This window comes from Alosa pseudoharengus, unplaced genomic scaffold (genome assembly GCF_046254945.1).
Source record: "Alosa pseudoharengus isolate Yale_2024_CS ecotype anadromous, Long Island Sound unplaced genomic scaffold, YU_APseudo_1.1 YU_APseudo_1.1_scf_18, whole genome shotgun sequence".
NCBI classification, from domain to species: Eukaryota; Metazoa; Chordata; class Actinopteri; order Clupeiformes; family Clupeidae; genus Alosa; species Alosa pseudoharengus.
In genome coordinates this window covers 17,538,175-17,560,674 of record NW_027468650.1, presented here as the reverse complement: position 1 = coordinate 17,560,674, position 22,500 = coordinate 17,538,175, and the positions used below count along the sequence as shown (strand labels likewise).

General features: G+C 45.2%; 1 protein-coding gene across 1 annotated transcript in view; it reads left to right on the top strand.

Annotated features, from left to right (window-relative positions):
- Positions 1 to 22,500, top strand: part of drd2a (dopamine receptor D2a) — a 31,822-nt gene that overhangs the window by 6,518 nt on the left and 2,804 nt on the right. Inside the window, 6 exon segments of the mRNA XM_076291272.1 lie at positions 605 to 850; positions 852 to 920; positions 8,083 to 8,192; positions 10,284 to 10,420; positions 14,799 to 14,998; positions 21,408 to 21,491. Coding sequence (XP_076147387.1) covers positions 638 to 850; positions 852 to 920; positions 8,083 to 8,192; positions 10,284 to 10,420; positions 14,799 to 14,998; positions 21,408 to 21,491 — 813 coding nt within the window. The 5' untranslated portion in view covers positions 605 to 637.

Sequence of the window (22,500 nt, the reverse complement as noted above, 5' to 3'; positions counted from 1 at the left end):
CTGTCCGGTTTGTGTCCATATACTCATACACTAGATGGAAATGTGTCTTTGTGGTGTGTGTGTACGTGTGTGTGTGTGTGTGTGTGTGTGTGTTTGTGTGTGTGTGTGTGTGTGTGTGTGTGTGTGTGTGTGTGTGTGTGTGTGTGTGTGCCTTGGTGCTCTATCTGCAGGTGTTACCGTGTGCCTTTTTCCTGTGCTCTACCCCCCTGTCTTCGTACTTGTCTCATGGGGGTATGTGTGTGTGTGTTAGATCTGCTATGTGTGTGTGTGTGTGTGTGTGTGTGTTAGATCTGCATCTGCTGTGCATCTTGTGTGTGGGAGAGGGCTTGCGAGAGAGAAAAACAAAGGGAGAGAGTGTGTGTGTGTGCTTGTTACATCTGTTGTGCACCCTGTGTGTGTGTATGTGTGTTTCTGTGTGTGTTAGATCTGCTCTGAACCCTGTGTGTATGTGTGTGTGTGTGTGTGTGTGTGTGTGTGTGTGTGTGTGTGTGTGTGTGTGTGTGTGTGTATGTGTTAGATATGCTCTGAACTCTCTGTGTGTGTGTGTGTGTGTGTGTGTGTGTGTGTGTGTGTGTGTGTGTGTGCGTGCGCGTGTATTTTGCAGGGTCATCCCCCTCTGCCATCTCTCTGACCGCTCATGGACGTCCTCTTCGAGTTCGACTACAACGAGAGCGCAGTTGAGAATGGAACCGTCGGCGCCAACGGGACAGAAGGCTCGCAGCGGCAGGAGTACAACTACTACGCCATGCTGCTCACGCTCCTCATCTTCGTCATCGTCTTCGGCAACGTGCTGGTGTGCATGGCCGTGTCGCGCGAGAAGGCCCTGCAGACCACCACCAACTACCTGATCGATCGTCAGCCTCGCCGTCGCTGACCTGCTCGTGGCCACTCTCGTCATGCCTTGGGTCGTCTACCTGGAGGTACGATATCACACACTCGTGCCTGGGTCGTCTACCTGGAGGTACGAAATCACACACTCATACCTGGGTCTACCTGGAGGCACGATATCACACACTCGTGCCTGGGTCGTCTACCTGGAGGTACGATATCACACACTCATACCTGGGTCTACCTGGAGGCACGATATCACACACTCGTGCCTGGGTCGTGTACCTGGAGGCACGATATCACACACTCGTGCCTGGGTCGTGTACCTGGAGGTACGATATCACACACTCATACCTGGGTCTACCTGGAGGCACGATATCACACACTCGTGCCTGGGTCGTGTACCTGGAGGTACGATATCACACACTCGTACCTGGGTCGTGTACCTGGAGGTTAAGGCTAAGGAGGTTTGAGCCTGACCCCTCTTGACCCTGTCGAAGTGTCCTTGACCAAGACACTGATTCCCAAACTGTTCCCGATGTGCTGGTTGGCGCCTTGCATGGCAGCCTCAGTGTATGTGTGCGTGTGTGTGTGTGTGAATGTGAGGCATGAAACTGTAAAGTGTGCTCAGAGGAGTATAAAAGCTCTATATAAATGCAGTCCATTTACCATTTACCATTTAGGTAGGTAGGTCACAGCCTGGACTCAATATTACACTCATTCCCTGGGTATCTACCTGGAGGTTTGATACCTGAGCCTAAAAATCACAATCATGTCTTGGCTATCTACCTGGAGGTAGACTACAGCTTATATATTACACTCAAGCCCTGAGTTGTCTGTCAAGAGGGTACTCGCCCAAACTTGTCAACACACTCAAGAGTGCAGACTCAAACCTGGCTTTGAATTGCAACAGATTCAGGCCAGATTCAGGCTAGATTAGGGCCAGATCAGAGCCAGAATTGGAGTGGTGAACAATTCCTGGGTCTTATACCATGTGAGTGGTGGACTTTTTGTATTGAATATATGAGTGTTCTCTAGTTCAACTTTCTGAAGTTCATGCCTGCTAAGTCACAGCGATGCTCATTAAGTCTAACACATTGCCAAACGTATGCAAGCGTGCCGTTCAGATGCGCCTCCGCTAAACACGAGCTCAGGCGAGACTCACAGATGGTGCTTTCTACTCTCTGCTGCTGATATGAGAGGAGGCAGTTTCAGACTCATGTTCTTATCTTCCACCAAATGCCACACACACACTCCAAGCGCCACACTCACTTCAAAACTTCAACGCCACACACACACACACACACACACACACACACACACATATTCACACCAAACGCCACACACACACATACACCAAACGCCACACACACCAGACAATACACGCACCGTAAACACCACACATACACATACACATACACACATACACATACATATATACACACACATACACACACACACACCAAACGCCCCACACACACACCAGACACTACACACAGACGCGCACTCTAAACACACCACAAACTCCAAACACAGCACACACACTGAGTCATTAGAGGCAGGCGATGCAGTGGGGACCGACAGGCTCCTCTAACACACATTAGAGCAGCAGCAGCAGCAGCACTGGATCGGTGCCAGAGGGGACTCGTCCCTGAATGTGTTTCTAACCCAGCTGGAGCACCTCCATCCAGACATGAGATTAGCAGAGCTACTCTGCAAATTGGTACCTTTGTGACACAGCCAAAAAAGCAAGCAAGCATAGTGCAACGGTTCAGTGCAAATCACTTGTTGAACCTTATTTTGATGACATTTAAAATGAGGGTGGAAAATCCCTATTGAAACATCCTCTCATTTGGATGGCATTTGAAATGGTTGTGGAAAATATTCATCATGTCATGCTGTGTGTGTGTGTGGAGTCTGTGTGTTTCTTAAAGGACACATTTCACACCCCAGATACTCATCTATGGGAAGCTTCAGGCAGAGCTAATCAATGCTCTCACCTTCAACTCTCAGACTAGCGAATGCTTCCTCAACTTCTCACTATTTTTCCAGCTATAAGAACTGCATCCATAAAGCCTGGACTCGGACCCCATCTCAGCCATGACCTATATGGATTCCCAAACACAATCAGAACCCAATGAAGAATCCTACAGAACCCAATTAAAGTTACTGCACTCAGCCTCCACAGAACCTAATCAAAGTTCCTACCCTCAGCCTCCACAGAACCAAATCAAAGTTCCTACCCTCAGCCTCTACAGAACCCAATCAAAGTTCCTGCCCTCAGCCTCCACAGAACCCAGTTAAAGTTCCTACTTACTACTTACTGACACATAAACCACCCCTGGGTCTTTAATAGAGTCGGTAAACCACGTGCTTTTAAACGCCCACTCGCTAAGACACAGTAAAAATATTTTGGAATGATGAGCTTTCATGAAAAAAGATGTCAACAATTATGTGCCAATTTCCACGGCGATGATGGAAGTGCATTTCTATCATCAATGTCTTTTTCCGTTTGCCTGTCACGCTCACGCTTACTGCTGCCCGCAATCAGCCCTTCACAATGGAGACTGATTGGCCCCATAACAACATTTGATTGAAGGCCTATTAGCATAATGTCTGCCTTAAAACAAACTTAGTGTACGCCGTGTGGAGGACAGCCTCTATGAGCCTCATTACTCATAACAACCTCAAAGCACCGCATAGATCGGAGGCCTTAATGACTTTAATGTCCAATCGCTAAACCCCATTTCTAAAACGAAGACCTGGCTGACATTTTGGGAAATTGCAGAATTGTTTTTTTTGGAGTCTGAGATGAAAAGTAATTACATTTGACAAGTGTTGGTGTGGGAAGTGGGGCTCAGAATCAATCCCTGGTGGTATTTGGAACCTGGAACGCAGAAGGGAGGGGAGCAGACGGCGGTCACTGCGCTTACAATCAACCTCATTCTGGCAAATCAATGTGGTGCGGAGACGGAATAAGGCACACTGACAGCACAGCCATACACACACACACACACACACACACAGGCTTACACTCTCATCCCCCATACACCCACACACTCATACTCACACATGCCCACAGACAGCACGTAAACCCATTGCTCTTCACAAACAGGCACACACATAGACAGACACACACATACACACTCAGCACACACGCACACACTCATATGTCCACCCACACACGTTTATATACACACACATTTATTTAGAACACATGAACATCCCTCCTGATTTCTATAGAATGCACGCAAACAGTCCTCTTCTAGTATGCAGTAACCGCCCCCTTAACTGCCCCTGATATCTTATGAATATCAGTAGCCTACTATCAAACTACACAGACAGACTCTAGTCTGAGACACGTGTGTACGTGTGTGTGTGTGTGTGTGTGTGTGTGTGTGTGTGTGTGTGTGTGTGTGTGTGTGTGTGTGTGTGTACATATTTGATGTATGTGTTTGTGTTTACCTTGAGTGTTCCTACATGTTTATGTGTGTGTATGTGTTTGTGTTTGTGTGTGTGGTGAATTCTTACATGCGTGTATGCATACATGTGTGTGTGTGTGTGTGTGTGTGTGTCCCTTGTCCTTTGATACAATGTTGTGGAGAATGACACACTGTGTGTATTATTCTCTGTGAGCCCCTGTGCTTGTGAGCTCAGCTGTTATTACACAGGTAGACAGGTATTAGACAGGATTTAATGCTAAGCGCAAGGCTGCGACAGTTCCCTCAGAAAGGCCCCGTTGCTTCAATAAGAAAAAGGCCTCGCAGCTTCACCCTGCGTCTCCCTCTGAAATGAGCTCACAGGCCTCCAGCGACAGAAGAGAACGTGGCTGTGTCTGAAACGGAAGGCAACTGCCTGCTGCTTCGCTGCCTTCAACTCTCTAACGAGTCACTTGCCGTAGCAGGCATCAAGGTAGCAGCTATGAACTTTGCTTCAGACGGCCTAGCAAGATAGCAACACAGAACGTAGTTGCCAGGATACCGACAGCTGTCTTTAATTAGTGGGAGTTGAAGCAGAGATGTTCTACAGAGTCTTTGGTTGAACGCATCACGAAGGATACGTGTACACTGCCTTCAAGATTCGGCAAAAACGAAGGTATCTTAGAAGGCAGCATTTTAGAGGAATATTTGATTTGGACATGCCTCGATGCCTCGCTGTCACCGAATGGTATCTTAGAAGGCAGGATCTTTTTCCATTTCGGACACAGCCCAGCAGTCTGTAGGAGATGGCAGGAGACTACAGGAGACAGTATAGGAGACTACAGGAGCTGTCTACAAGGACAGTCTCTTAAGTGCAGCCGACTGCCGTGCCTCTATGATAGAGTGTTGTAGACGGGCTGCAGTTTTTTTTTTTATCAAACACACACATAAACACACACACACACACACACACACACACACACTCACTATCGTTGTGTGAAAACATTTTGCAGCCACACATATTTATATGCCATGACACAAGAGGAATAAATGATGTCAATCTTTATTACATTTATTGACCTATCCTGGTAAATAATTCTAGTCAGATGTATTTATCAATGTGTGTGTGTGTGTGTGTGTGTGTGTGTGTGTGTGTGTGTGTCTTTGTGTATACAGAAGGGAAAGAGAGAGAATGAGAGATTCTGTGTGTGTGTGTGTGTGTGTGTGTGTGTTTACAGAGAGAGAGTGAGTGTGTGTGTGTGTGTGTGTGTGTGGTAGTCGGAGACCAACCTGTTAGGTTACTTCACAGCATCTACACCAGTCTGACAGCATACGGCCCCCTTATCAACTCAGAGAGAAATGGAAGAAGGGAGCCGTGGAAAAAGAGATACAGCTACTTTCTGTGTGTGTGTGTGTGTGTGTGTGTGTGTGTGTGTGTGTGTGTGTGTGTGTGCGCATGTGTGTGTGCGTGCATGTGTGTGTGTATGTGTGTGTGTGTGTTTGTGTGTGTGTGTGTGTTAGTCGGAGACCAGCCTGTTAGGTTACTTCACAGCATCTGCACCAGTCTGACAGCATACAGTACCGTGTCCTTATCAACTCAGAGAGAAATGGAAGAAGACGGCCGTGGAAAAAGAGAGAGAGAGTGTGTGTGTGTGTGTGTGTGTGTGTGTGTGTGTGTGTGTGTGTGTGTGTGTGTGTCTGTGTGTGTGTGTGTGTGTGTGTGTGTGTGTGTGTGTGTGTGTGTGTGTGTGTGTGTGTGTGTGTGTGTGTGTGTGTGTGTGTGTCTGTGTGTGTGTGTGTGTGTGTGTGTGTGTGTGTGACAGCTGAAACCCTGTGGTGTGTGCACAGAGCAGTGGAGCTTTAAATTAGGTGGCAATAGAACACAGCACAGTTCCTGAATGGTCCCATTTCTACCAGCTTTAGCCTACTGTGTGTAACTCATGTAAATCACAACCAAGTCCCCACCCAGCCCTCTATGGCCAACTGAGTGATTCAGAAAGGGTTGCCGGGAGACAGCAGAGGCACACCAAAGACCCCCTGTAACCCCCCTGAAGCGCTAGCCTGATGAGCCAGATCCACATCAAGATGTGTAGTCTGGGAACTCACCATTGGCAGTGCTCAATCCAAGGGGTGGGATAAATGGTTGTCTTTCAAATTTCCTCTGCACGCGGATCTGGTTGGCTAGTTGATCAAACGTTTTCCACTTTTGTTGATCAAAAGCTTAACTCGAGTCGCGGCCAAAGCCGATTCAATAAAAATGTTGTTCGTCAGCAGCAGCATCCATCTTCTTTGTTTTCAAGTAGCTGGGAATTCACACGGAACCGTCACAACTCTGCCATCATTATGTTAAGCCTGTCCACCAATTCTATACACGATGTGATTGGCCTGACTGGAGTTTGGTTTTTCTAGCTCGCAAGCCAACGGAGAGTTGCAAGAATACCCTGGCTGCAAATGACATTTGCTGCCACTTGGGTGCGTCTAGATTTCCAGGCTGCTAAAACGCTGTAACATCAACCTGATGAGCCACCTGTGCCACAGTGACTGAACAGATAAACAACATCTTTCATCAGCGGAGGACTGACACATGTGCCCACGTCACCAGTGGGAAGCTGGTACCATCCTAACATCAGGGAACCCTTGCTCCACCTGTGGGCGAGTGTGTGGCTCACACACCGGCCTCTACAACCACATGAGGTAGCACCAACGGCAACAGCGTTGAACTCCCCACCTACCCTCTCTCTGGAGCACACATCATCATCGGATAGGATGAAGTGTGTGCTAAGAGTGTGTGTGTGTGTGTGTGTGTGAGAGAGAGAGAGAACGAGAGAGAGAGAAAAGAGTATTGGACTGTAACCTTCTTTAAACCCCTTGTGTATAAGAGCTTCATTTTGCTGCTGAGTTCTTGCAGTAATTGACCTGTGAGGACCAGAAATGCCTCAGTGATGAGCATACACACACAGACACTGACACACTGGTAGCAATGATGCCATTCCATCAAGGGGCAATCTTAAGCAGGACAGGGTTTGAGGTAGAGACCTCGTCACACACAGAGATGAGAGAACAGCCTGGAGCTACAGCCACTATCAAAGAACAGAGGAGAGGAGAGAAAAGAAGAGAGGAGGAAAAAGACAAGAGAAGTAAAGAGAGGGGGAAAGGAGACAGTGGTAGAGGAGAGGAGAGGGGATGAGGGGCGTAGAGAAAGGGGAGAGAAGAGGGGATGTGAGATAAAAAGGAGACAGGAAAACGTAGTGCAGGAGAGGAAAGCTGAGGGAAGCAGAGGAGTTGATAGGAGAAGAGAAGCAGGTCTGCCATTCTAACAGCACAGCAGGAGAGTTGGAAGCAATACTGTCAGTGTGTGTGTGTGTGTCAGTCACACAGCGCCAGAGATTCTGTAAATCTCTCTGCATGACGCCATCTGTCTGGAGCCGGACGTTACAGTAACATCACTCTGCACATCACTAATTCATTTCCTCTGGTCTCTGGTTAGACAGCCACACATTTAATCTGAGGTGGAACCTTGTGTTTGTGAGTGATGAAACAGGTATGTTTTTGGACAAACAGGTGGGTTAATGTGTCAGGTTGATGCAAGTTAAGGTGAAATCAATGAGGTCAAATCCATACACTTGTCACAGAAGCTGTCAACGACTGTGTGTGTGTGTGTTTGTTTGTGATTGAAGCTGTTGTGAAACGTTTGTGTGTGTGATTTTGTAACTGAACCGATCATGAAACAGGTGTGTGTGTATGACTGAGGCCTTTTATCTTGAAGCTGAGTTGAAACATTTTGTCCTGCTGTGTGTGTGTGTGTGTGTGTGTGTGTGTGTGTGTCTGTCCGCAGGTGGTGGGCGAGTGGCGCTTCAGTAAGATCCACTGCGACATCTTTGTCACGCTGGATGTCATGATGTGCACTGCCAGCATCCTCAATCTGTGCGCCATCAGTATCGACAGGTGAGCTGCTCGGGAATAACTAAGCTGTGATCTTTATCAGACTGAGAAAACCAGCAAATGTCAGATGGCTCCGCTTCCTCCCAGAGGCTTCACAGAGGAGAGTTATTCTCTCTCTCTCTCTCTCCCTCTCTCTCTGTCTATTACAGTTTTTTTCAATCGCTTACAAGCGCTTACCCATACTTCAGATACTTTTTCTAAACTCTTAACACAGACTCACACCTACAAAACACAATTGGCCAAATGGATAATTTTCTTCTCAAAAACACATTTTGTTAAATATATTACTAACACTTCTTTCTCTGCACACACTAACTTTACCAAAACACTGGAAATCTGACTCAAAATGAAATTATTCTGTCAAAGAATAACACTTGTTTTCACTTCACAAGGTACATGCAGCAAAAACTGCTTAGACTTTTATGTTTCAGTTTTACAGGTATTTGCATGCAATTTTTACACTAAATTTCTTGGTTGGGAACTGTATGTCCACACATTATGTTCATATTCAAAAGCATTCCAGTAAAAAGCAAATTAGTTTTTTTCCCTTTACTGTTTACAACAGGAGGTACAGTAGAAATACTGTTTACAGTATGATAGAACAGAAAAAGTTCTACAGTATTGCTTACAGTGAACAAAATATCCATGAAACACACAAGCATTCTGAACAAAAAAACAACAGCAAAAAGCCTAGATAAAAAGGGGGGAACTAAAAAAAAGGACAAAATTAGGCCACATGTGGTTAGGCCACATGTTTTCATCAACATCGCATTGATTACATGATCAATGATAGTGGCACAAATTTCATCACTGACAACTGTTCTTGCAGCCTGCCAACACCATGCATTCTTACACCTTTACCTTGCCCTCTCCTTGGGCCTGCTCTTCTCCCTGGCCCTGTTCCTCTCACTGCATCTCTCACTGCTCCTGCACCTCTCACTGCATCTTTCACTGGGCCTGCTCAAAACTCGTTAGCCTGTAAGTGATCAGGGCATGTCATTTCGCCGCTACAAAACGCTATTTTTATACCTCTTCTACAGTTCCAAACAACATTACACTTACGTGGTAGTGAGTAGAGGGTCCCTAAAGCCAAACCGAAGTATCCCGAGGTCTTTATGTGGTCGGATAGAGAGTCCAGAATGAATTTCATCAAGCCAGTACCTTTCCGGAAATGTTGCTGCTGCAGCTGGCATCTTTAGGGGAAAGTCCGTAGGAGCTTCACATCTTTTTTTCTTTACCCTTCCTTTCTCTCTTTCTTTCTCTCTCTCTCTCACTTCCTCTCTCTCCCCCTCTCAAGCTACAGACAGTCGATACAAACATCAGTCTGGGGCTGAGGCCATCTCTCCCCATCTCTTCATTGTCTTGGATTGATTGTGTGTGTGTGTGTGTGTGTGTGTGTGTGTGGATGCTGATTGATTTGCAGGCGTTTCCAGAGATGCAACCGGAAAAATGAGGCTTGCCTGTGTAAACCTATTTGCGTGAAATGCATGTGTGCATGTGTGCGTGTGTATGTGTAAATGCATGTGCGTAAAAGTGTGTCTGTGTGTGTGTGTGTGTGTGTGTGTGTGTGTTTGTGTTTGAATGCATATGTGTCTGAATGTCCCATACTGTATATCCGTCTACAGAACCTCTGCAGTCATTACTCGACACAGCATCACAACCAGGGCTGAATGGATCAGAGACATGCTGCGAGTGCTGTGTGTGTGTGTGTGTGCGTGTGCGTGTGCGTGTGAGTATATGTGTATGTGTGTGTGTGTGTGAGTGTGCGTGTGCGTGTGTATGAGTGGGCAGCTTCATCTTCCAGCATGAGATTGGTGATGCTTTGATCAGGGCCATGAATCAGCTACAGCCTCCAGACCAGTAGAGAGCAGAGAGCCAGTTATTCACAGACACACACTCTGTGTACTCAAGGGCCTGATGACTTCTGATCTGTGAGTGTGTGTGTCCCACACACACACACACACTCTCAGGTACACACCAACGTAGCCACGCCTGATGACTATTGACTGATCTCTCTCTCTCTCTCTTACTCTTTCTCTCTCTCACACACACATGCACACACACACGCACGCACACCCACACACACTCTCTCAGGTACACGGCGGTGGCCATGCCCATGCTGTATAACACACGCTACAGCTCCAGGAGGAGGGTCACCATCATGATCTCCGTGGTCTGGGTGCTCTCTTTTGCCATCTCATGCCCCCTGCTCTTCGGCCTTAACAGCACAGGTAAGACACAAAAAAGAGATGTGTGTTTGTGTGTGTGTGTGTGTGAGAGAAAGAGGGTGTACAGTATGTCTGTGGCTCTGTGCTTTTACCTCAGTGTGTGTGTGTGTGTGTATATGTGTGTGTGTGTGTATGCATTGTGTCATTTTGCACAGCATGCTGTTTCCACCATGTTGTTCTTTGAACATTTATTAGGAACATTTGGCATTCAGTGTAGCCGCTGGGAGCTGACACTGACTCTGACTCGTCTGGCTGCATCAGAAAAAGCTCTCAGATCCGCCAGACATCCCCTCTCCCCAAACACACCTCAGTCTGGAGCATAGTAGAGTGTGTGTCTCCCCAAACACACCTCACGCTGGAGCATAGTAGAGTGTGTGTCTCCCCAAACATACCTCAGTCTGGAGCATAGTAGAGTGTGTCTCCCCAAACACACCGCAGTCTGAAGTCCGGATCAAAAGTAGACACCAAATATACACTGAAGTTTCCTCAAACACTGAAAGAGAACACAAGCCGAAGTAGGCCTAATTAAAGTTATTTGAAGTTGCTTGTTACCATGGTGTCCCTGTGCTTTGAGTATCTTTGAGACCCTGTAAGTCCCTTTGAGTCCCTGTGCGCTTTGAGTATCTTTGTATTGTGGCTGTTGGCTCACATGATGTGGTATGATGTGATTCATTCCTTTTCATCTGTTACTTTTCTTTGTTCTTTTTGGCCTGTTTTAAATTGCTGTACCTTCTTTAATCTCTTTTTTTCCCCTTCTCTGTTCCTTGATCAGCTTGTTTGTAAAGTCCTCGCCACTGCATCTGAGTTGTGCTGTGCCTGGCGGGGCAGTCGGCCTGGCGTTAGTGCAGAGGTCCACGGCCCTGAGTTCCTGAGAGGAGCTTCAGATGTGTGTGTGTGTGTGTGTGTGTGTGTGCGTATGTGCTTTAAAATGTGTTTTACATGCTCTAGTTGTGGCAGTGAGGTTATTGCAATTGTTACGGATGGCCATTGTGTTGCGTCCCTCTGCAGATGTCAGATGTGTCAGATTAACAGGCCTCCGGATTTTTTCAGAACGTGATTGAGTAGACCACACCTACAGACCTAGTGTCTGGTACGATTGGGAGTTATCGAGTTATCGGATTGATCGAGCTGTTGGCTGTTTAATGTCATAATTGAAACCATGGCCACCATGGAACGGAACGGTCAAGATAATCAAACATGTTTGATTGAATCTGGATTGCGTCAACAAAAGATTCAAATCTTTCAGAAAACACACATAACCTTTCCAGCCACGACTGAACACCGCGACTGCTGTTGACTACTTTGGACTTCCCATGATTGTCACAGACCTTTGATCCTTTCAGAATTAGGCTAAAAAAATGGGAGGTCTGTTCCCATCTTAAAGCAGTGTGATGTTTAAAGGCGAACTATGCAGGTTTTTTTCGGAGTCATTGGAATGGTTATATGACTTTTTTCGGGTTGAATGGTGGCCGTCTCGCTTAGCGCCTGTGAGCGGAAAAACCTATTTTGGGCCGGCGGGCCGACGGCCTCAGTGTCAGGAAGTACAGTATAACGAGTGTAACAAATTGCTTTACTGCATTTAAATACACATACACGCCAGGCACCGGCTAGAACAAGTTGCCAATACTGCATAGTTTCTCTTTAAAACAGAATCTCAACATCATCCTTCTAAAGACAGTGCCTCTCCCCCTCTCTCTCTGCCTCTCAGTCTCTCTCAGTTGTGAATGTAACTGGGTGGGGCACAAGCTGATGGGGATAGGAAGTGCTATATGTTGCAGGGGAATGTCGGATTGGGGCAGGGGAAGCTGGCAATCCATTCATCTCACACAGCTGAAAATGCTGGTCAGGATGTTGATACGATATCTATGTTTGAATCTTTGGTGGAAACAAGAACATGGGTACAGTACACTTTCTACAGGCAAATCGAGAGTGCTGTGTGGAGAAGGGTTTATTTTCTGTAATGTTTATGTGGGGGTCAGTTGGGAAAGTTCACTTTCTATGTGAACTAGTTCAAAGTTCAGTTCACAAATTTTAAAATGAACTAGTTCAGTTCATAGTTCTTAATTCAAAATTACAGTCAATGTTTAAAGTGCTAAGATTGTTCAGAGTACTGCTTTACTAATGTAAAATATAATTAGGCCTACAATAGTTTCATTGTTTTTGCATTGTTGCATGATAAGTATATATACTCTTTGCATGAGAAATACTTCTCAAAACAACAGCAATTATATGCGTGCCGTTGTTTTGGGATGTTTCCCTCATGCAAGCATCATACACTGATAGAATATGCTATTTAATTACATTACATTTCATTTGAATGCCTGATTGTAAGGATTCAGGAAATACAACACCAGCTTTTGTGAATGGTAAATGGCGGATCAGATCGTATATCACTGATCTGGAGATTTTTAACTATCTTTAACTAAGACTAATTAATAGCTTTTGGCTGACTTTAATACGTAATGCTAGACAGTATTTTATATAGTCTGCTATATACTAAGTTGCATAAATCCACGTCGTTCTATTAAATGTCGTTTCATAATAGCCTTCCAATAGGTTGAAGCTTAGCTTTGCTACCAACACGCACATGCATGCATTGAATAAACGCTCATACCACGACTTAATTCTATGCCTCTATGTTTGATGACACCAAATTAACAAGCATTTGCTACCAAGGGCACGGGAAGGTGGGTGCTGAGGGTGCTGCAGCACCCCCTGCTGGCAGGAGAGAGATTTTTGAAATGTACTATATATTTAAATAATTACTAATTTGCTGTCTGACATGATGAGTCAAATAGCAAAAAAGGGTTATGGATTGGTTCGAATATAGGCTACTAAAAATTAACAGTTATAGAGATCAACGTGAACGTGAGTCAGTTACTGTAAGAACTGTAGCGTGGTTTCAGCTATGGGATAGCGATCAAGTGTGTAGGCCTACGGTTGATATAGGCCTACATATTCTATGCGATTTACACGTTCAAAAAAGCATGGATAAGCTGAAAGAAACTTTAATTGTGTTGTACAGTTTTGCAAAATTAATAGCTAGTGAAATCATTTCACTAGTCGCTAAGATAGAAATTATTAGGATACATACTTGCTGTGGAGACGACACACTTTAGGCTATTCAGGAATTATTTGCAAGATCATTGCAGCCTGATTATTAGCCTATATTTAAAGCCAAACATCTCTGGTGTGGTTTTGACGATCAGAAAATTAATTTTCCTTAGCTATACTGAAATAGGCTAATGATGTCAAGTGCGCTTCTGTTGGGTTAGGGTGGGTGCAGTGGAGTCGGAGTGCTGTCGCGGAACATTGGAATTTGTGGCTGCCCAGGACTTTTCTGAAACTTCTCTCTATCACCCGCACACCGCACTAAAATTACGTATTTAGCAGTCAAAATCCGAAACATGTTCAGGAGGGGAGAAATCGTCGGACATCCATTATTTTTGTTATTCAGCACCCCTGGTCAAAAATAGGTTCCCGCGAGCCAGTTTGCTACTAATTGCAGAAACGTTTTTTTTTTTTTCTGTCCGCGGTTCCTTGATCAATTGCGCAGCAAATTATCAGATGATGCCCCGGGAATAATTTCACTCTGCAGACCAGCATTGACCACGTTGCGGACCGCGGCCCATAGTTTGAGAAATTGTTACCTGCATGCTGCCATATTAAAGGGACACCAGGCAACGTTTTCGTGTTAATTACTCATCTTCGTAAGTCGGTATATGGTTAAATGACTCATTACAGGGCGAATGAAGACTCTCTCGCCCGCCCCTACTGCCTGTAGGAAGAATATCCCGCTTGCAAGTTCAGTGTATCGTACCCGGCGACCGAAGCAGTTTCAGTTTCCATCCTGCATCCACAGCACAGAGGGAGGCTAACGAAACGCTAGCGATTGTTGCAAACGTGTGTATAATGGCAGAGCCGGCGAAGAAGCAGCGAAAACCCTTGATGGAAGATGCAAAGAAAAGGAAAAGAGCTTCAGACCGAGCGAGGGGGAGTTTCGTAGAGAAAAAGCATCAGGCTTGCCTGGTGTCCCTTTAAGGCCTTTTTACGGTGTGTTTTAGCCGGGTTTTCGCATGGAAGGCTCTGTAGAAATCTGGCACCCTATTGAACGAAGTTAAACTGAAAGAGCGTGCCGTTCACAGACACCAGAATGAACGAGTTTACAGTAACGTTCATCAGGCAGTAATACAGTACGTTCAGTTCACGTTCGCTCAAAATATGAACTTTCGTTCAATGAACACGTTCAGGCGCAACACTGGTGGGGGTTTAGTTTTCACCTGGTCAAATGGATTGATTTTTGCTCCCAGCGTTTTTGACTTTAAAAAGTCTAAAGTCCCTCTCCCTCTCTCTCTCCCTCCCTCTCCCTCTCTCTCCACAGCCACACGGGATGAGACACTGTGTGTGATCGCCAACCCGGCGTTCGTGGTCTACTCGTCCATCGTGTCCTTCTACGTGCCGTTCATCATCACGCTGTTGGTCTACGTGCAGATCTACGTGGTGCTCCGCAAGCGCCGGAAACGAGTCAACACCAAACGTTCCTCACACGGACCAGATGCAGACCGAGGGACCACACTTAAGGTGATACACTCTTCACACACACTCTCATCATAGACACTCTCATCACACCGCATCCTGTGTAGTGTGTCCTTCACACCGCGTCCTGTTTAGTGTGTCCTTTGTCCCGCATCCTGTTTAGTGTGTCCTTTGTCCCGCATCCTGTGTAGTGTGTCCTTCGCACTGTGTCCTGTGTAGTGTGTCCTTTGTCCCACACCTTGTTTAGTGTGTCCTTCGCACTGCATCCTGTGTAGTGTATCCTTCTCACTGCATCTTCTGTCCTTTGTCCCGCATCTTGTGTAGTATCCTTTGTGTCCTGTAAACTGTAAGCTCTATGCTATCTGTGCCCTGTCCTGTGATCTCTGTGCTGTAAGCTGTCTCCTTTGTCCTCTGTGTCCTGTGTGCTATAAGATGTGTCCTGTGTGCTGTGTCCTGTGTGCTATAAGATGTCTCCTGTGTGCTGTGTCCTGTGTGCTGTAAGCTCTCCTGTGTCCTCTGTTTCCTGTGTCCTGTGTCTCCTGTGCCCTGTGTTGTATGCTGTGTGCTGTATTAAGGCAATAATAATAATGAACTAGATGTACCGCAGAGCGGTACAAAATATGACCGCCGCCCAGTCCAGCACATGTTTTCCACAAAAATAAGTCACGCTGAAAGGCATATATGATTATAACTGTCTCACTGAATTGCATTATGCACACTCAATTCTCACTGGTATCTGCTAGACAACAAGTACCAAAACATGATTAGTTCATAGATTTCACATGTAATATACATTTTATACAACCCCACCCCCATCTTGCCTGTTCATAATTCTGAGAAATTCTTGAATTGTGTGCATGTGTGCGTGTACATGTTTATGTTTATGTGTGTGTGGGTGTGTGGGTGGGTGTGTGCGCGTGCATGTGCATGTGCTTGTGTGTTTGCCTGTTTATGTGCCTGTGTGTGTGCATGTGCATGCATGCGTATATGTGTCTACTGTGTGAGTATGTGTCATACGTAGGATTACTGTGAATGTATGTGTGTGCGTGTGTATCTGTTTATGCACATGTGTGCATATGGAATGGGTTTACATGACCCCTGGAGGCAAACATACGCAAAAAATTGGTCATCCTAGGCCCTACGGTTCTCAAGATATTCACAGAAAACTGTGTCTGCCCTACCCTCCTTTCGGGGGGTCCAGTCCAGTGGGGGGGCTACAGATCAAAACGAAAAGCGATGGTTCCATGCTATCCATGTGGGGTTACATGCCCACCAAGTTTCGTGCACCCCGGTCTTTCAGTGTCCCGGAAATCCTTGTTGGTGTACGGTCACTAAATGTACACATAAATTATTTTATTGTAAGGCTCCCCATGAACGAAAGTCCACGAAACTTGGCATGCATTCGGAGGGTGTCATAATGACCCTACACTTTCAATTTCGTGCAGTTTTGACCATGTCAGCCAGAGATATTGTGATGAAAACACCTAATGTTTTGCTTTTTCATTTTTAACTAGGTGGCGCTATACATGAAATAAGTGGTAATGGGATAGGTTGACATGCCCCCTTAAGACCAACATACAAAAAAGAGGTGGACCTCCTAGGCCCTACGGTTCTCGAGATATTCACAGAAAACTGTCTCCGGCCACCTACAGGCCAGTTGGTGTATAGTAACATAAATTAATTTATTGTGTGGCCCCCCATAAACGGAATTCCACGAAACTTGGCGTGCATTCAGAGGGTGTCATAATGATCCTACACTTTCAATTTCGTGCAGTTTTGACTATGTTAGGTCACAGATACCTGCGATTACAACACCTCATTTTTACTTTTTTGTGTTTAAAGGGACACCAGGCAACGTTTTCGTGTTAATTAATCATCTTCGTAAGTTGGTATATGGTTAAATGACTCATTACAGGGCGAATGAAGACTCTCTCGCCAGCCCCTACTGCCTGTAAGAAGAATATCCCACTTGCAAGTTCGGTGTATCCTACCCGCCGACCGAAGCAGGATCAGTTTACATCCTGCATACAGCACAGAGGCAGGCTAACGAAATGCTAGCGATTGTTGCAAACGTGTGTATAATGGCAGAGCCAGTGAAGAAGCAGCGAAAACCCTTGACGGAAGATGCAAAGAAAAGGAAAAAAGCTTCGTAAAGAAAAAGCATCAAGCTTGCCTGGTGTCCCTTTAACTAGGTGGCGCTATACATGAAATGAGTGGTTATGGAATGGGTTGACATGGCCCTTTGAGATCAACATACAAAAAAAAATGGTCCTCCTAAACCCTACGGTTCTCGAGATATTCACATAAAACTGTGTCTGCCCTACCCTCCTTTCGCTTTGCTGCACGGCGGTCATAATAATGATGTCATATCTGGCATCTATTACAAAAGCGTATTAATGGGCTGAACAGGAAATTAAGACGTGTGTCACCTGACGTCTCCCAGGCAGCTGAATGAAAGTGATAAGATGCCAGGGATGAATCCATTTTCCTGAGGGTGGGAGTGGGCGGGACTGGGCAAGGAGGATAAAAGAGTGATTAAGAGAGACTGGAAATTCACACCTTCCTACCACTGCTCATGGGAAGATGGACAGGGAGATATGAGGGGCCCTTTAGGACATTATTCAGAATTACCTCTCACACACTATATTGAAACCTCTCACACACTGTACTGAAACCTCTCACACACTATACTGAAACCTCTCACACGCACGAGTGAAACGCTCTCATATACACAACTGAAACGCTTTCATACACACATGTGAAACCTCTCATACACACATGTGAAACCTCTCATACACACATGTGAAACCTCTCATACACTATACTGAAACCTCTCACACACTATACTGAAACCTCTCACACACTATACTAAAACCTCTCACATGCTATACTGAAACCTCTCACACGCACGAGTGAAACGCTCTCATATACACAACTGAAACGCTTTAATACACACATGTGAAACCTCTCATACACACATGTGAAACCTCTCATACACACACATGAAACCTCTCACACACTATACTGAAACCTCTCGCACACTATACTGAAACCTCTCACACGCACAAGTGAAACGCTCCCATATACACAACTGAAATGCTTTCATACACACATGGTGAAAACCATGATTTCATGTGTGTGTGAGAGGATTTCATATGTGTGTGTGTGAGCATTTCATATGTGTGTGTGAGAGCAATCTCATATGTGTGTGTGTGAGTATTTCATATGTGTGTGTGAGAGCGTTTCATATGTGTGTGTGAGAGCAATCTCACTTGAACAGGAAGGTGTTGTCGTCAAACAGGAAGAGCGTCATTGCGCGCATCCAATAGGAAGTTGAGCACATTTCGTGGGAAAGGGTCTACTGTGTCGCTATCATTGAATGGCTGAACATGTCAAATCAAACTTCAAGCAACAACCTTACTGAAGCAGCTGCCTTATTAAGCACTATATTGTCTTCAGCAGACACTATAAGAAGTGTAACAAGACCTCTAACAACTCAACAAGCAGTTTCTACTCCAACGGTGGACGCAACCCTTTCCCCCCTGTTCCCTTCCCGCCCCCGGATCATGGAAGCACTAGCCGGAGCTCCGCGATTATCCGCACGCCGCTATGAAACACGGTGCTTTTCCGCATGGAGAAACGGAGGGACAGACATATTTATATTAACCTTGTTCTCCGTGTCCCTCCGTTTCTCCATGCGGAAAAGCACCGTGTTTCATAGCGGGGTGCGGATAATCGCGGAGCTCCGGCTTCTGTCACACACACAGCGACAAGAGTAATGTAATGTAGGCCTAATGTAATGTAATGTAAAAGAGGCAAATCCCCCGCAGTGTTGAAGAGATCAGTCGTCCCCCTCACTTTTGATAAGGAAAAAAGCCTTATAGGTACGCCAAATAAATAATAACCCATAGGTTTACGCTAGGCTATGTAAAACTCCCCATTAACAGCATCACGTCACTAACCACAACTAAGACTGCACAATCTCGTATTCACTCTGTTGGATATCTGAAGCCAGTTTGTCTACTTAGATACTGTACATCCTCAAATTATGACCGGGGTCATAAGACAAAGTACAGGCATTTAGGGGCAGGATTGTATTCGAGACAGCCCTTTATTTCTTATCCGAGTTTTATTTTGAGACATGCGTTTCTTGGAGCGGCATACAAGGCCTTCAAAAGCATGACATTTTCGGTTTAGTTTGTTTATATTTAATTTACTTTTGGACGGTTTGATTATATTGTTAAATGTTGGGACTGATGGCAATGAAATCTGGGGAGGTATTTGATGATCACTATTACATTCCATGTAGTTGAAAGACTGTCGGGATTTTTAAACAAACCATCCGCTTTCATGCGTTCATTGAACGTCCGTGATGCTGTAATGGAAACCTTATTGCGTAGCCAAGTAGCCTATTGAGTTATTTTTTAATTATGCATGCATAATTCCCCTCTTAGTGTTTTGTTGTGCCTATACAGTGTTGGGAGTAACGCGTTATAAAAGTGGCATAATGTAGGCATAATGTAGGCCTAATGGGCCTAATTTGTAACGTGGTAGGCTAATGTAAGGCATTACAAAAAAAATTGTAAATATTTTACTCGGGAGTCGGGACAAAATTCAGTAACGTGGTATTTTGTTTTCATAAGCATATACAAATTCGCCAACAACGTCGCGAGATCAACAGAGGAGAAAACATCCGTGTAAATTGCAGAATGTTATCTCCTCTCAGGCCTAGGCTATGCTACTTTCAAGATGATTGTGGCTGCAGCAAGTCGGACTCTACATTTGCGACATGTACATAAAGGCCTGCTTGAGCATATGAAGGCAGAACAATCATTCATATCACAGAGGTATAGGCCTCTGACTGGGTGGACTGGGTGGAATGCCGCCTAGATTTAAAAAGTTAAAGCAGATAGCCTGTTTTCCGTTGTATGTTGACTGCTGGGCTGGATGGTGGAAGAATAACGATTTTTTTAACTCTCAATTACTTTAACTGTGTGTCACCCTGGCGTTCGTTAGGACCGTACCACTGGAGGAGGGACCGCTCATAAACTCCGCTTAATTGTTGCAAATATAGACTAGGCCTATATAGTTGCGACTTCCGAACAGTTTTTGTGAGTGCTACTTTGTTAATATTTGGGGAAACTGCGAGTAAGGGGCTGCGACTGTTCTAGATGTAGGCTGCTGAAGTGCCGCGAGGGCGCAGCAAATGAACTTCAGAAACAATATATTTAAGCTCACGACATTCAGGCACAAAAAGTTATCGGCCACCGGGAAGTTCCCGAGGCTCCCGATAGCCAATCCGGGGTTGCATTCAAAGCAAATAACTTAATTTAACAGATATTGCAACTGCATGGTTAACTATATCATGAGGTTAATAAAGCTGGTTCCGATTTAGTCATTGAGTTAATAGCTTTATTTTGTTATATAGAAGTATCTAAATAACCTGTTAAAATGTACCAGAATTCAGGAAATTGCATATAGTCCAAAAAAAATTTTCTGGCGGAGGAGCCCCATACCCCCCTCTGAAATGTCCCACCCACTTTCAGAATGCCTCCGAAGTCTATGAACTGCTTGTTGAGTTGTTAGAGGTCTTGTTACACTTCTTATAGTGTCTGCTGAAGACAATATAGTGCTTAATAAGGCAGCTGCTTCAGTAAGGTTGTTGCTTGAAGTTTGATTTGACATGGTCAGCCATTCAATGATAGCGACACAGTAGACCCTTTCCCACGAAATGTGCTCAACTTCCTATTGGATGCGCACAATGACGTTCTTCCTGTTTGACGACAACACCTTCCTGTTCAAGTGAGATTGCTCTCACACACACATATGAAACGCTCTCACACACACATATGAAATGCTCACACACACACATATGAGATTGCTCTCACACACATATGAAACGCTCTCACACACACATATGAAATGCTCACACACACACATATGAAATCCTCTCACACACATATATGAAATCATGAAAATATGAAAATTTTCATATTAGTGTGTGAGAGGTTTCAGTAGTGTGTGAGAGGTTTCACATGTGTGTATGAGAGCTTTCACATGTGTGTATGAAAGCGTTTCAGTTGTGTATATGAGAGCATTTCACTCGTGCGTGTGAGAGGTTTCAGTATAGTGTGTGAGAGGTTTCAGTATAGTGTGTGAGAGGTTTCAATATAGTGTGTGAGAGGTAATTCTGAATAATGTCCTAAAGGGCCCCTCATAAATTAAAAATCATTGGCAAAACCACACACACACACACACACACATGCAAATACACACAAACACACAAACACATCCACACACCCACACACGTACATGGATGCACACACTCACACACACACAGATATCCACACACACATCCACATCCACACACCCACACCCTCATGCTGTTGCCCATCTGTTTGATATGGCTGGGGCTGGCGTAACCATGCTGTCTGCTGCCTCTTGTTTCCCACAGAAATGCACTCAGCCAGAAGACGTGAAGCTGTGCACGGTCATCGTCAAATCCACAGGAAGCTTCCCCGTCAACAACAAGAATGTGGTGAGTGTGTCCACATCTGTGTGTGTTTGTGTGTATGTGTGTGTGTTCATATATTTTATTAGTTAAATCATTAAATCATCAAATCATTAAGACTTTCACATCACACATGTAAGTATGTGTATGAGCATGTGTATGTGTGTGTGTGTGTGTGTGTGTGTGCGTGCGTTAGAGATGCGCGGTTCGCGGTTACAGCCGCGGACTCCGCGGGGTTAAACCGCGTATCGGGCGGATGACATGAAGAAATATAATATTTTTATTAAATTCGGGCGGGTGGCGGTTGAACCAATCAAACGCATCACCCATATACATTAAAACAACCAGCGGATGGCGGGCGGGTGCGGTTTTGAAAATTGGTCAAAAAACGTTGGTGCGGATGGATGGCGGATGGATGATAAGTTTTGCTATGTGGTTACGGTTGAAATAATAGCCCATCCGCATTTCTAGTGTGCGTGTGTGTTTATGATAGGAGGTAGTGGCAGGGGGCAGATCAGATTAGCAGGGATCACACCCCTCTCATCACTGGTATTGACCAGGGCAGCGATTCAGCAGACGAATCAGCACACCGCTGTTTCAGCAACATCTACGGCTTCAGAGGCCAGGACCTGCCCAGATGTTTCTGTCAAGATGCATTCAGCTGACACATACAGTTAGACACCCGCACACACACACACACACACGCATGCACGCACACACACACATACTCTACACATGCACACAAACACACACATGCACACACACACACGCACACATACTCTACACATGCACACTAACACACACATACATACCAGGGTTTCCATTGTCCGGTAATTACCGGACATTGGCCGGAAAAAAAATGAAATGTCCGACAAAATTAAATCTCTCTGGTCAAATTGTCCGATTGAAATTGGCTAATAATCCCGTCCCCCTAACGCAATCTGAATTTGAGAATAAGCCTTAAAATGTAAGCCTATATTAAAGCAATACGTCCTCTGGCTATGTTTTTAAATGTACAGGCTCTACCGTTTGAAAG